A 13,955-nucleotide genomic window follows, 5' to 3' on the forward strand; every position below is an offset into this window, starting at 1 on the left:
CAGGCAGCATTTTCACTGTAGCACAGACAGTTATAGGTGGTGATGGTGATGGTGGTGACAGAGTGGGAGATGCCTGTCTCTGCACATTGAAATGATGGACGGACGCCACCTGCAGAAAGGCCAAACCACGCTCCAATTCTAAACAGCTAAGTGGGAAACACACAGACATATGCTGTTATGTTTACTGGATAAAGACTCAAGAAACTCTTAATGTCCCATTGTAATAAAATTATCATTTTCATTGCACAGCACTGTCAAATGAAATGAACTACTGTTAATTGTGTTTTCAATAGAGCGAATAAGTACGACAAAAAGAGGCATATTGTCACAAAGGCTACATTCACAATGCAAGCCATAGCACTGATTTGTTGCTCAGATCTAATTCTTTTTGTCTGGCTGTTTACATTATTTGTTATTCTAGATCTACGTTCGTCATGTGGGTGACTTCAGGACTGTGAAAAGTCACATGAATTCTGATATGACTGTTCACAATGAGGTCACATTGCAAAAAAACTTTGTTGTGTGTCGTGTTTGGTGCCATTTCATGAAAAAAAAACCCAGATCTGAGTCACATGTGAGCAAAAAAGTCTGATGCAGGCCACTTTTGCCTGCAGTAAGGAAAGAGCTCATACTGAGGGAGTTCTGGTACCAGACCATTCACCGAAATCCTGCAAGAACACAAAGTCTCATGTGTGACTGCAAAAAAACAAACAAACTTGACTTTCATCAATAAAAGTTGCTCAATATGATGCAATTTGTGACAAAAAGGCAAAGGTATGGAAAAAATAAAAATAGATTTGGGTGAAAACCTGTATGGAGAAACATGAGGAAAATGGACTCAGAGAGAGCTGAACGTTAACTAAGAGGTAAAAATTTGTTTCGGCTGACCTGGTTAAACCTGTATGTCCCTGAAAGTCTGATAAACTTATAGTCTTGGCATAATATCTCAATTTATGGATGAGGTTTTGTGTTATTATTTGTCCCCAGAAACTTATGCCATAGTCAAAAGAGATCAGAATCCTTAAACATCTGTCTGTCCAGGCTCATTTGTTGAGCTGTTTACTTCTTGGATTTGAATTGTATGTCTGTTTTATCAAATATATTTAGACACATATTTTAACCTAACCCATAAAGGTAAGATTTCAGCAGGGTAAGATGGCACAGACTGATATGTACTCTTGTGACAAGACATTACCATACTAATGGGAAAAAATAGATATTTTCACAATGTAGGACAGAAAAAGAAAACAATCTTCATGGAGCCAAGCTCTCATACAACGTGTTTGCACAGATCCCGATTCCAACATGTTTTTCTTTCATCAGTTTTGGTCAGGAAAATCCTCCTACTAGCTTGGTTCCAGGTGTTGTAATCGCTGCACCGATCCCTAATCCCTAATTTCAATAATGCAATCCAACATTGGTACAGAATTAGTACAGGGGTCAAAAAGGTAAAAGGATTAACATCTGATCACAATTTCTTTCTTCCACTCATTGCATTCAATCATAATGTGTCAGACTCCCTCCACACACCCCCTGCAACTAGCATCAGTCTATACAGTCCATCTGAACAAAAAGACACTCGAAGGTGGCATTGAAAGTATGTGCTGTACTATTCAACAGCACCAGTAAAAAAACTTGTGTTTAAAGTTCCATTAAGTTAACCAAGCTGAATCAGGCCCTCACCTGCACATTGAACAAGTGTGTCTCAGTCTGATCGGGCTAATGAGCAGAATCCACTTCAGCGTGTGACGACTCGATTTGTAAAGGCTGCGCTCAGGTTTTACAGCAAGGACGTTTTGTTGATTGGATGTGTGAAGCAAGTGTTGAGGAGGGAGTTTACGTCAAAGAAATACAAATTACTCCTCTCTATGAACACTCCTATGTGTGTGGTGTGAGGGAGAGGAGAGAGAGTGTGGCTGTAATTCTGTCCTCCAAATATAATGTAAACTGAAAGCAAAATTGTATAAAGAAGCAATATAATCTGCATTCCTACAATTCAAAACAAAACTTTGGTTGAACTATAGGTAGACAAGGTCTACTATGCTGCTCTAACCCTGTTTGCAGAAGGGCCAAACCACACCATCACTGAATCCCTCACTAACTTCAGCTTTTAAAGTAGCTAGGTAGGAAACTGTCATAAAAAAAGTTTTTTCCTCCATTTACCTTCAAGCACACACACACACACACACACACACAAACATATACAGGTCTATGGATCTGCAAAACTGCAAAATTTTAAACACGATAGGAATCTCTGCTCGCTGGGAAATCAATTTTGAAAAAGACGCTTTTACTGCAGCTGTCACTGACACTGACTGTGTAAGAGCTGTTGACGCTCTTTGAACCCACAGCATATAGTCAGCAGTACTTTTAACAAAGAAAAGATTCTGATAAGGGCCTTTGTGTTTGTGCATTTGTGACAAGCTGCTATAACAATGAACACTAACTTGGTGGGCAGAATTAACAGTTGATGTAATGGCTAATTAATTTGGCACTTTAAATCATGAAAAATAAGTGAGTTACATGGGCACGCTTTATCATCTATGTGATTAGGCTTGATTCTATCTAATTGAAAACAACAGAGGTTTTGAGATAGCAGGGAAGCAGACCTGTTATAGCAAATGTAGCGGCAAAGTGGTTTATTTCGCAAGAGCAATGACAGCTAACGTGGAATGCTGCAGTCCACAGTGTGGTCTGAAGCAGACAAAAATAGTTTGTCAGGCTTTGTTGCCAAGTGCACAAAGCTATTATAAGAGGGAAAACTCATGAACACTAGAAAAGACAACCACACAATCACAATCATGTTTGATTTAACTCATTTCTACTTCAATATGCAATTTCCTATATGTGCAAAGCAGCTGACATTAGATGAGGAAAAGACATTTGATCGCTGCTAATGGACAGGGACAGGAGAGGCGTCAAACGGAGGAAGAGGAGCGAGTTTGTAGCATGTTTTGTAAGTAACTGGTAAAAAACTCAATGTTCAGACGCCTTGCTGGTTGTTCTGACACATTCAGAATCATTACAGCTAGTTATTATTTAACAGGCAGCTGTTTATATATATTTAAATCATTAAATCAATATCATAAATGTTCTACACCTTGTCGACTATTGGCTTTATTTAACAACTACTATGCTTTACCATGACTTCACACTAAAATTCCATCAAAAGTGTCTGGATGGTAAAGCATCAAAATGCCATCTACAGTATCATAACTCTACATTTCAAAGTCTATGTTGTTATTTGTTGGCTATTGTTTTTATTGCACTTTTAATGTCATATAATGTGTTATTATTTGGTACATTTTATTGTGTTTTAAGTACAGTTGATGCATTTCCATTTTTGAAGAGAGCCAGGAAACAAGCCTTTTATCCAATAAAGCTAACTGCATCATTTTTCATGCAACACTATAAGACTTGGACTTTCAGGTCAGTATGAGCAGCGTGCCAACTCCTCCCACAAACAAGAACACTGTCTAAATAAACATAGAAACCTTGAGTAAATCAGGAATTCATATTTCTGTCTTATTTTTTACTGCAAGTATATATATGTGTATACATATGAAAACAGATATCCACTTGCCAAACCCACTTTAAATGCAGCAAGTCCTTGGCTGTTTTTCTCTCTATTCTCTATACTCGGAAACACAATCAGATGGCCAGAAAAACTGTTAGAACGATGTATTATGCTCGTCGGCTCATTGCCAGTCCTCCTATTCTCCCCAGCAATGTAAAAACATCTCATTTCCACCAACAGGGCGAGTAGCAGCAGCATGTTTGACAGAGAGATAATAGAGTTGAATCATCTTGATTTGCTGGGGCAGGTGAATCTCCATGTCAAATGCAGCCAGATGAAAAGCTTGCATTTGTCCCACATCTCATTTGTAGATGCAAAAACTGATGTAAAAAAGCGGAGGGTGGGATAGATGTGTCATTTTATGGAGAAAAGAGGAGACTGGGAAAACAAAGAAGAGCAACCAAGCAGGAGGGAAATGGAAGATAAGAGGGTGGAGGAGGAGGTGGAAGAAAATGCGGTGGTGACATTAGACGTACAATGCCCTCTCTGTCAGGCAGGCTTTTAAGAATGTCCTCTCTGTGCCATCATGTAAACGAAGCCATGCAGCGATTTGTACTCAAGACATCAACAACAACTACAGGTAGTGTAGCCCTGCTGTCCTCTGTTAACACTATTTCCCAATAATTATCTTTCAGTGTCATTTTTTGTTGTGTTGCTGCTCTTGTTGCACAGCAAGAGGAGCACGCCGCTGTTAGGAAACAACAAACGAGAACACAACTAGTCGGGGGAAGTTGGAGATTCAACGTTAAAACTCTCTGGAGCTCAGCCTCACTTTTATTTTAGATGGAGAATACTGCCTGACATACTGCACATGAGACATAGCCAACAGAGACAAAGAGATGGAGTTCTGAGATTTAAGAGTGATAAGTGATTTTCTCATTGGTGATTTGATGGAAAAGATATAAACTGGCCCAAACCCAGCCAGGTAATTGGCAGAGGTTGAACCTGAAGGTGAGAGAAGAGGCCTTTCCAGGACAACCTGCCCAACATGGAGACAATCCAAGTTTGGGCAGTTAAAGACTCTCATTTTGTTGTAGTGCTGCCAAATCCCTATATTTTTTAAACTTTTAACTGTTCTGAGATTACAACATCAACAGTGACATGGGAGGAAACTAATTTTTGGTCTTTTTTCCTGCATTTTAATAATCTATTGCTTCCTACTCATGTATGAATAAGCTTGCAGTGACGTAAAATCTGTAGTGCACAACAATCATGTAACCTTCACAAAAAATAGAAGCAAATACGATGTTCACTGTGACGGGTTTGTATTCCAAGCATGTTAAGAGTTACATATTTAATTCACCTATTCATATTAATGTCAAACAGAACTGTGTGACACCCGAATCACAGAATAAAACAACAAATCTGTGGTATGCTAAAGAAAATGAATGTGCTAGAATAAACAAAGATATTTACTATAATGCTTTAACCATCAGCCACTCATTTTGTTACTTTCAGTGACAGCTTCCTTTGTAACCTTCTTTTGCCTGCTACTTTTCTCCACAGTAATTGCCACAAAAAGCTCTTAAAAATGGAGTTCTGTCAGTAACAGAAGCGGAAAAAAACAAGCTTAAAAAAATTGCAACATAAAACTCAATAACCACTTTTACTGATCAAAACATCAACAACTGTAATTTTCTATTAACTGTATTAGTGTGACTGAACAAGCAATTTGCTTGAAAAGTATGATACCGTGAATACTAAAATAAGCTATTTAATTACAGGGAAATATAGAGAAGTTGAATTAATGAAGAGATGTTAAAATTCAGTGCACGTTGGCAGGGCTCTTCTCAAAGCAAGTATGCACAGTTGTACAAACACAAACACAGCTCCAGTGTAAACTGGAAAGTTTCCTCTTCTCTTGAATATCTTTCCTCATGACTGGCCACAATAGAAAAAAGGGAACAGTGTTTGACAGCCCGCGGAGAACGACGCCGCACTCCTTCACAAAGCAGCTCACATGGTAATCAAGCCGGCGAGCAGGCCTTTGAGACACAAAAACAAAAGAATGACAAAGTGCAGCCCTTGTCCTCTCTCTTTGTCTTGCTCTCTTCTACCGCCTCCTCAGATACTCCTACGCTCCATGCAGAAAAATACGATAAAGATAGAGACACTCAGATGTAAAAGAAAACTTGGATGATAGGTGAGATGGAACGAGAGGAGATGGAATGTAAGATGGGACGGGAAACAAATGCTGCAATAATACAAGATAAAAGAAAAGAAGCCAAGAAGTGAACCGTTCAGCTCAACTAAGCAAAATGCAAAAACGCTACTAGAGTTTCACATTGGGTTGCTGTCAGCAGGGGAGACCCATTAGACCTGCTGTGGAGCAGTGGGGAACCTTATCACCACCACTATCACATTCTTGGTTGTTTTCATCCTTTGAGATATGTAGCCAGATTTAAAGCACATGATTTAGTTTTTATGTAATGGCAGCCAGACATGTTAGTAAAAGCCCTTGAATGTCAAAGTGAAGAAAAACTCAACTGCTCAACTTTATCCATCAAGCTTTTATAAATGGAGATGAATTCCAATCCCACCTCCAGATCTGGTTCCACAAATGTGTAAATATTCATAAGTGAGCAATGAACTGTAAGAATGTGCATGATAGTGATTTCAAAAGAAAACAAGGGTGAAAGGGAATACGAACGAGACTCACACGGATAGAGATGCACATAGGGACGAGCATGTTACGGTCAATTTACTCTCTTATATCAAGTGTATCCATTTTTATGACTTTTCAACAAAGCAGTGAAAAACTGATTACAATGCAACCAGCATCCCCATCGCCGAACATTCAGTCTCTTCGGTCTTTGAGGTTTATCTGTCCCTCTCCTCTGATCCTTCCTCTGTCTTTGTTGCGAGCCAGCACAGCCTAGCCTTGAGGAGAGGTGACCTTTTCCATTAACCACCACTACAGAAAGCTCATTCTGAGCAGCAGTGAAGGCACAGACACACACTCTTTGATGATTGATTGAAATCCTGCAAGGTCTGGATCACTTACAGTAAGGCAACACCAGAGCTGATACAGCCCAGCGTTGCATAGAAACCCTATGAAAGAAAATCCTTCTGCAGAGGTGGGGGAGTAAAGAGCGGAACCGAGTCCGAGCGCGGGGAAACTGACAAATCCCATCATGACAAGGATCATGATCGTCTACAGTCGATACTCCCACCTGACATCTGTCTCTCTGGCACTCCCTCTTTTCTCTCTCTCCCTCTCTCTTGCTTGACTGTTTCACATTTCTTAAAACTCACCACCATCTCACTTTTCGCTTCCTGATTCACACTCCCCTCCTCTGTGTCTCCCAGCAGTGTCCTAGTAAATTGTCCAAATTGTGTGGGTTTTATGAGTCTCTACTGAGGAAATTGGTCTTAATTAAATCTTGATGGCACTGTTTAACAGTGTGATTGCTGCATTATTAGACACCCCTGCCGTATAAGGTGGCTACACCTGAATGGCTTTCCATGTGTACACCACCCAACTGAGAACCACAGTTCCTTGAACAAACAGATGACACTGACTGTGCGCCGTGAAGGGCTGGGTTTATTGTAAGTCACAGCCACATCCTCCCCTGATGCATCCTGCTGCATGTCCCACCTGTGGCGCGAGAAGGGTGTCCTTCTTCTGCCCTGTTCCTCCTCCCCAAATGCTCGTCCGCCATTCACAGCAAGTGTGCCAGCGGGCAGACAGTGCCATCATTCAGCTGCTTCCTCTTCTACTCGGCTAAACACTGGGGCTAAAGTGCAGACGGCAGCGGGATCGGGGAGGTGCGCACTCGCAGACACATGCAATAACACACTTTGGAAAAAAACAACAACACACACACACACATTTCCGTCTCTTTTACACGAAATCTCTCCCTATCTTTCACTCACTAACTCCCACACGAACACACACACACACACACACACACACATACACATACACAGACCAATCTCCTGCGGCAAAGCTGTGGCAGTGGGCCAGAACTCTCATCTGCATGGGGCAGAGCTGGTACCTTGATTGTGGCTTGTTAGGCAGGCCAACACAAATTTCATTAACCCCGAGGTTAACACACTCTGGACTGGTGTTTTTCCAGCGTTTTTGCTCACCTTCCAATGTAGCCTCCCTTCATCTCTCAATCCTATATCCACATCTGTTAATCTTACATGCAACACTGAAAGTGTTGTGAAATTAGGACATTTATAAACACTGTTCCATTTGCTTCAGCGTTAGCAAGAAAACAGAGAATACTAAATGACCGAAAGGGAGGACAAGCGTGTTATTTTCACAAATCGTGTACGTGAGAATAAGCAAACGCACAAATATGATAACATGTACTATGAAATATAAGCGAAGGAATATGCACATAAGAAGAGCGCGGTATTGTTTCGCCCTCTTAATCCTTTTGTTGTCTCCACCTCCTCCAGGCAGGTCCTACAGCATCTACAGGCACAGTATGAGTTGTTATGGTGACATCGTTCATCCCCACTGTGGAATTACCCAGAGAGAGAGAGAGAGATTTACTGGGTTGGTCAGATAAGCTGTGGGGCAGATTCATGGTTGAGCTTCTGACAGTTCGCATCCCAGCTCCCCAGACACAAGCTAACAATGGACTGACTGCCACATGCGTATGCCTTTATGACGCAGCCCTTTAAATGAACTACGATGTAAGATAGAGTCGCTTCAACTGAAATAGCTGTTTCATTTATAATTCAGTTTCTTTATATTAGTATTGTTATATCTAATCATTTCTCAAAGATAGCAAAGACAGATGCACAGAGTATAAGATTTCAGTTTTCAATTTTATGATCGCGGCACTGAAAACATCCAGGTTTCTGCAGCAATAACTTCCACCTGGAAATCAAATTACGTGCTTGTGCAGTATCAGAAATATTTCTGTTAAGCCAGCCAAACAGTATTGCTCTAAAGGAATATAAATCACCACATTAGTACAGCTACAATTTCATAATTCACTCCTTTCAGAATTTCTCCTGATGAAAGCCCTTTTTTCCATTTTCATCTGATTAACAGAGCTCTTCCACAGTGATATAAAGGCCCAGCTTCCCTAAATGGAAGCAATCTTTAAAAGCTGCACCACCCAGCTGGGTTCACACGTGTCCCCGGTTTAACATGCCCAAACCACTTTGTTGATGCAGACCTGCAGACTGCACCCACGCTGGGCTTGGCGTTCCTATAAAAGCTGCTAAATTCAACTCTGTCAGAAACACACCTAAGAAATACAACATGACTGCCTCGGAAATTGCTTTTTACTAAGCATGTAGGTTGTTTATATCTTTTGTTCCGTTCTTCCTTCTTCCATTAACAACTGTTCCGTTTCATCAAAGGTGCAAGTGTGCACCGAGCAGCTGCATTATTCACAATTCTGAAAAGTTAATTGACAACATTCATTGTTGCATGAATAAATAATAACATGAACAAAGGTGGTGTGTTTTTAAGCACTTACACACGCCAAGGTGGTGTTTGTTACCGTTCTGCTGCCAGAGTGGTTCTGGCCGAGGTAAAGCTGACTGACCGTGAGAACCACAAGAGCTAAGATTAGGGAAAATGACATCGGAGGGCACGGTTACCATGACAGCGAGCCAGCCTGAGGGTGTTGCTGCTGAGATACAACAACAAGCCAACTTGACACTGAACTGTAAGTATATCTGAGTGTTTTAATGCGAATGTGTGGTTCTGTAAGACCGGTTTACCTTCCTCTCAAGAGATACTAACACAATTCAACGACACTGCATGTTTTATTTTTAGTTTCTCAGTGGATATTCAACGCATTCAAGTTTCCTCAAAACCTGTGAATGCATTGGCCTTGATAAAATAAGCTCTGAAACATTCTACCAGCCCAGCACGTTCCTCTCCCATATGCTGTCTCTATGGGCAACCAACCAGCCAATCTGTCGAGGCCCCTGAGACTTCCCCTCTCCGACTTCCTCCTTATTCCTTCAGAGCGGTGATGATATCGAAGTGTATGTGTATTATGTGCTGTTTTACAAATATATAAGCAACATATTGGTGTGTTTGTGTGGAGGTGGTTGAGTGTATGCATATGTGCGAGCCTCCACATGTGTAATCACAGTTAATCAATAGAGGCCTGTATGCAGCAGCCAGCCTCCTCCTCCTCCTCCTCCTCCTCAGTGGACCTGTTGATGCTGGAAAACAGGGGGGCTGTTGTACAACTGGGTGGCCGCATAAATGTGGCACTCATCTAATATGCACCGCAGCACTGCCTGCCAAAACACTTTCTCATTGAAATTCTGATTAAATAAGGCCAGTCTGGCCAGTGTGCAATTTGAAAACTATTTAATTATACCTTTTTGGCTTTCCCCATCATCGTAGTTACAACAGCTACCTTGGCTTTTAAGAAAATATAAATGAATGCCCCACACATTCTCAAACGTCACATTGGTACAGCTCATTATGCTGTAATTATATTCTTTTGACTGGCCTATTCATAAATAAAAGATATGTAAATCATACCTTCATACACAAAGCGAATCAAGATTCTTATGTTGTTGCTACGTTCCATAATGTGATGTGAGGAAAAGATCCTGACCTAAAGTTTTCTCATCAAGCAGAGATGTTTTGCAGGGATGGAAGTAACTCGTAAAAATCTTTAGATAGTAAGGTTCCTCCGATATTGGTTTCTTCTCTCCTCTCTACTTTTTATAAAATCACAAAAAGGTGAGTGGGCTGCCCATCATCAGTCTATCACACAGCTCTAACCTGTACTGAATAATTTAGTAGCAGAAAATGATGGTCCATTTCAACACAGCTGTGGCTAGCTTACTGCTCTGAATGATGACAATTTTGAATCAAAATGACCTGATGACACTCCTGTGTAATTGATTTCTTTGCCTACCAACCACGGTGTGATGTTACTGACCACACATGACTTCTGAGTAATTATGTGTCCATCAACCTGTGTGTAAACGGATGTTAATCACACAGTTTCCATTAGACTAGGAGGAACACAGGCTGGGTTGGGATTGCCATGGCTCATTTAAACCCAGCAAAACCCTTTTAGGATGTAAATGTCATTCCTATCCGAAGCTTCGTCAAGGTAATTAACACCTGCCGAGAGTGCTTCCCTTTCACTGCTGCACTGCTTCAAGGCTGTATGAAATTACTGCTAATGCAAGCAAAACATTTCCTCCTGCTGGAGCTTCACATTAAAAGCATTTAACTGGTAAAACATGAGCTGACTTTTATTATGAAGGAGTCACAAGAAATGCAATGTGTTTGCCAGTGAGATGTAAAAGTGAGTTTTAAATATTGCAGGGAGCAATGGAATAAAGAGGAGCCGCCACAGGGACCAGTTAGATGAAGAGCTGCAGGTGACAACCTCCAACTTCTCAGAGAGGTAACAAACTCCTTTCACTGTGCCTTGCTGCTCACAGACTAATGCCATGTGCTGCAAAAATCAGATTGTGGTTGCTCACAGAATGATGGAAAAAGACCAATTATTGCCTGACTACCTGTAGTATTAAACCGCACTTGCTGTTACCACCAGTAACTACAGACGTCGCCAAATCAACCAGGTTCTGAGATCCTAAGTGTTGTAACTTTAAAGTGTGTTTCGGTTGATGTCAACATTGAAAGCATACAAAACTGTGTTTGTTTGTCACAAAGACTCCACGGAGTACCATTGAGAAGGCCTGTTCTCATAGCTTCAGGACTCGGCTCCCTTATTATGTTGGCCCAGTCAACCAACACGTGAGCACATGGAGGTGAGTAAACTGAAGTTTGAAACACCAGACAGATTGTCTATAAAAATCATCTGATGTAAACTGTCTCCGACACGCTTCTCAAATCATTATTTACAATTATATAGACGCAGCCTCAGTGGGGCACTTTATGACAAGGTTTTTACATTTGCTGGTCATATGCCAATAGGACTTTATCTAATGGATGAAGCAGTTGCAGAAATCTGTCTGATATGTGCGCTTGCTCAGGGACAGGATTTGGCTGTGATAAATCTAATTTCCTCTAAAATAGGGACAAGCAGAATGGAAATTTGACAAATTGTCATTTCATATTCAAATAAGGGAGGACTCAGGCCAGAAATGAAATTACATTATTTTTACCTGCCCCACCTCGGTGCTAAAAATCAATGAAAATCCTCGTGTGGAGAGAATACTGCCAGCCTGATATGAATATTTACACACTTCATGGAGCCCCAGTTTCAGTAATGGCTACATCTCACTTAGAAACCTTTGGTGCGAGAGGGGACATGTTATTCATAAGAGGTTAAGTGAGTTGACCTGCTCAGATGCCTGCTAAATGGAAGACAGTCAATTAGACACACAGACCAGTACAGCATAACAGCTTCCTTCCTCATCAAATGGCTGCATGCCGCAGCAGACGAGTCACAAAGGCAGACTATTAGTGGAATTCTTAAAAGGAGGAACACAGTGATATTGAAAACATCAGCTTGCGTCTGGCTCTGTGATTACAGAGAATGAAAAAGGAATCATGCTCTTGGGCAAGGGTGAAGTGCACAGTGCAATGATATCCAGTATATCTGCTTTTGTAGGAGGACTGAGAGTGACCATTTGTTACATCATACTTTAGTGTCAGTGTGTGTGAGAACACAGGGTGTGCTATCAGTATCATTAGCACCTGTGCAACATAGTGCAATACAACACTAGCTTTGCAATAATCTCTCCCTATATATGAAGCATATAATGTGCATTTTTTGTTTTCTTGAGAGAGGTCTGCCATACACATCCACGATCAATGATACAAACTCAGAATTCACTTGGCTGCAGTTTCCAGATGCAACAAGCCAGAGTGGCAGTCTTCAGCCCGTATGACGGAGGACTGTCATCAGAAAACTAAATCCAGTCTGTTGCTGGGAAAACCCCCACGGCTAAGATCAGAGACAATGAAATGATCCCTGTGTGTCAGCGCATCGCGTGTGTACTTGTGTATGTGTGTGTGCATGTGGGGTGTACACTCTTCAAGGACATCATAATCATTGGGTATCACTTTACACAGACAGCTGCAGGAGATAGAGTACACCATCGTCCCATTTTTAAATCTAGTAGTAGGTGATGGTACGTTACACCTTTTATCTGTATTTATTTTTTTCATTAGTACTTGTTATTCCTGTATAATACTCAACACCATGAATTGTGGATGAACGCAATCAAGCCTTGGCGATAGGAAGCATCCCAGCAGGTGGAGATCTGCCTCCTCTGTACTGCCAAACCCAACCCCTGATATGTTTCCAAGTCTGACTGGCACGCCTGTGACCTCTGAGGCCACCTTCATGAACAGCCCTTTGATTATTAATGTTGAAGGCGGAGGTCTGGCTTTCGACCCGGCTCGCCACCGCGGTGCTCTTTACTTAGCTTGGAGAAGGAAACTATTGTTAATTTATGAAGACACGCTGCCTCTCTGTGTTACTTCTTATATCTGGTTCTACCTGTCACACTACCCCAGGGAGAGCAGGGCAGTAGGGCATTCATTTCAGGGACACATTTCTCATAAAGCCAGGCAACTAACAATATTCATAAAGGGGCTTTGTGCATCTGTAGTGTTTAATACTGCTCTCATCATAAGTTTTGGTATCTGACGAACAAGGTTTTTTCTCCCCTGTATCTGTTACCATGTCTACTGTACAGCATTACTATCTCATGTGGTGTCACTTTAACATTGCTGTACTGCAACTGCTAACTGTACTCTGTGGTGACTTTACAGCGATGTTACACTGGTATTATCTCCTGAGGTGTCACTACAGTATTCATAAAGGGGCTGTTAAATGCCCTTTTAAATGTCTTTAGGAGCTGTTATCTCCCATCCATCAGGATTTTATATATAAAACTTGAAAGTGTAATACATGAGATGAACAGACAAGCCTCTCAGTACAGCCTACCTTTTCCGTAGTTGAAGTGGAGCTTGATGGTCTTGCCTTGGTTGATGTGCAGGTAGGTGAACCACACGGCGGAGGTGAGCAGTACCAGCAGCAGCAGGAGCTTGAACTGCTTCCGGATCTTCTTCACGGGGAAGCGCAGCATCCTGGCTCACACATCCTCCGGTAGCCGCCCGGTAGATAGTCAAAACGGGTCCGGAAAAGTGATCGCTCTGGCGCTGCTGTGTTTTTTCTTGTTTCCTGGCTCTACTAACGGGGCTTCCTTCTCCCGGTCACAGCGTCGGCGTGTGACCCGGCCCAGTAAACAAGGAGCGTTAACTGCAGACAGCCTCAAAACAAACAAGACAAATGAGTCGAACTTTCCTCAGATCTGGGTCCAAACACCTCTGTGGCAGTCATTGCTTCTGAATGCCCCCCCCCACCCCCCTCAGCCCCCTTTTACTCTTTCTCAATGAATAGCGCGGCTTGTAAACAGGCTTTCCCCTGCTGGAGATTCCAGGCGGCTG

At 41.7% G+C, this 13,955-nt stretch overlaps 1 protein-coding gene across 1 annotated transcript in view; it reads right to left on the reverse strand.

Moving 5' to 3' along the window:
* Nucleotides 1–13,955, reverse strand: part of b4galnt4a (beta-1,4-N-acetyl-galactosaminyl transferase 4a) — a 124,772-nt gene extending 110,817 nt beyond the window's left edge. The window contains exon 1 of the mRNA XM_035665693.1: nucleotides 13,453–13,955. Within this exon, the coding sequence (XP_035521586.1) occupies nucleotides 13,453–13,594 (142 nt within the window). The 5' untranslated portion in view covers nucleotides 13,595–13,955. The remainder of the gene's footprint in view (nucleotides 1–13,452) is intronic.

This window comes from Morone saxatilis, unplaced genomic scaffold (genome assembly GCF_004916995.1).
Source record: "Morone saxatilis isolate NCDOM2014 unplaced genomic scaffold, NCSU_SB_2.0 Contig2, whole genome shotgun sequence".
NCBI lineage: Eukaryota > Metazoa > Chordata > Actinopteri > Moronidae > Morone > Morone saxatilis.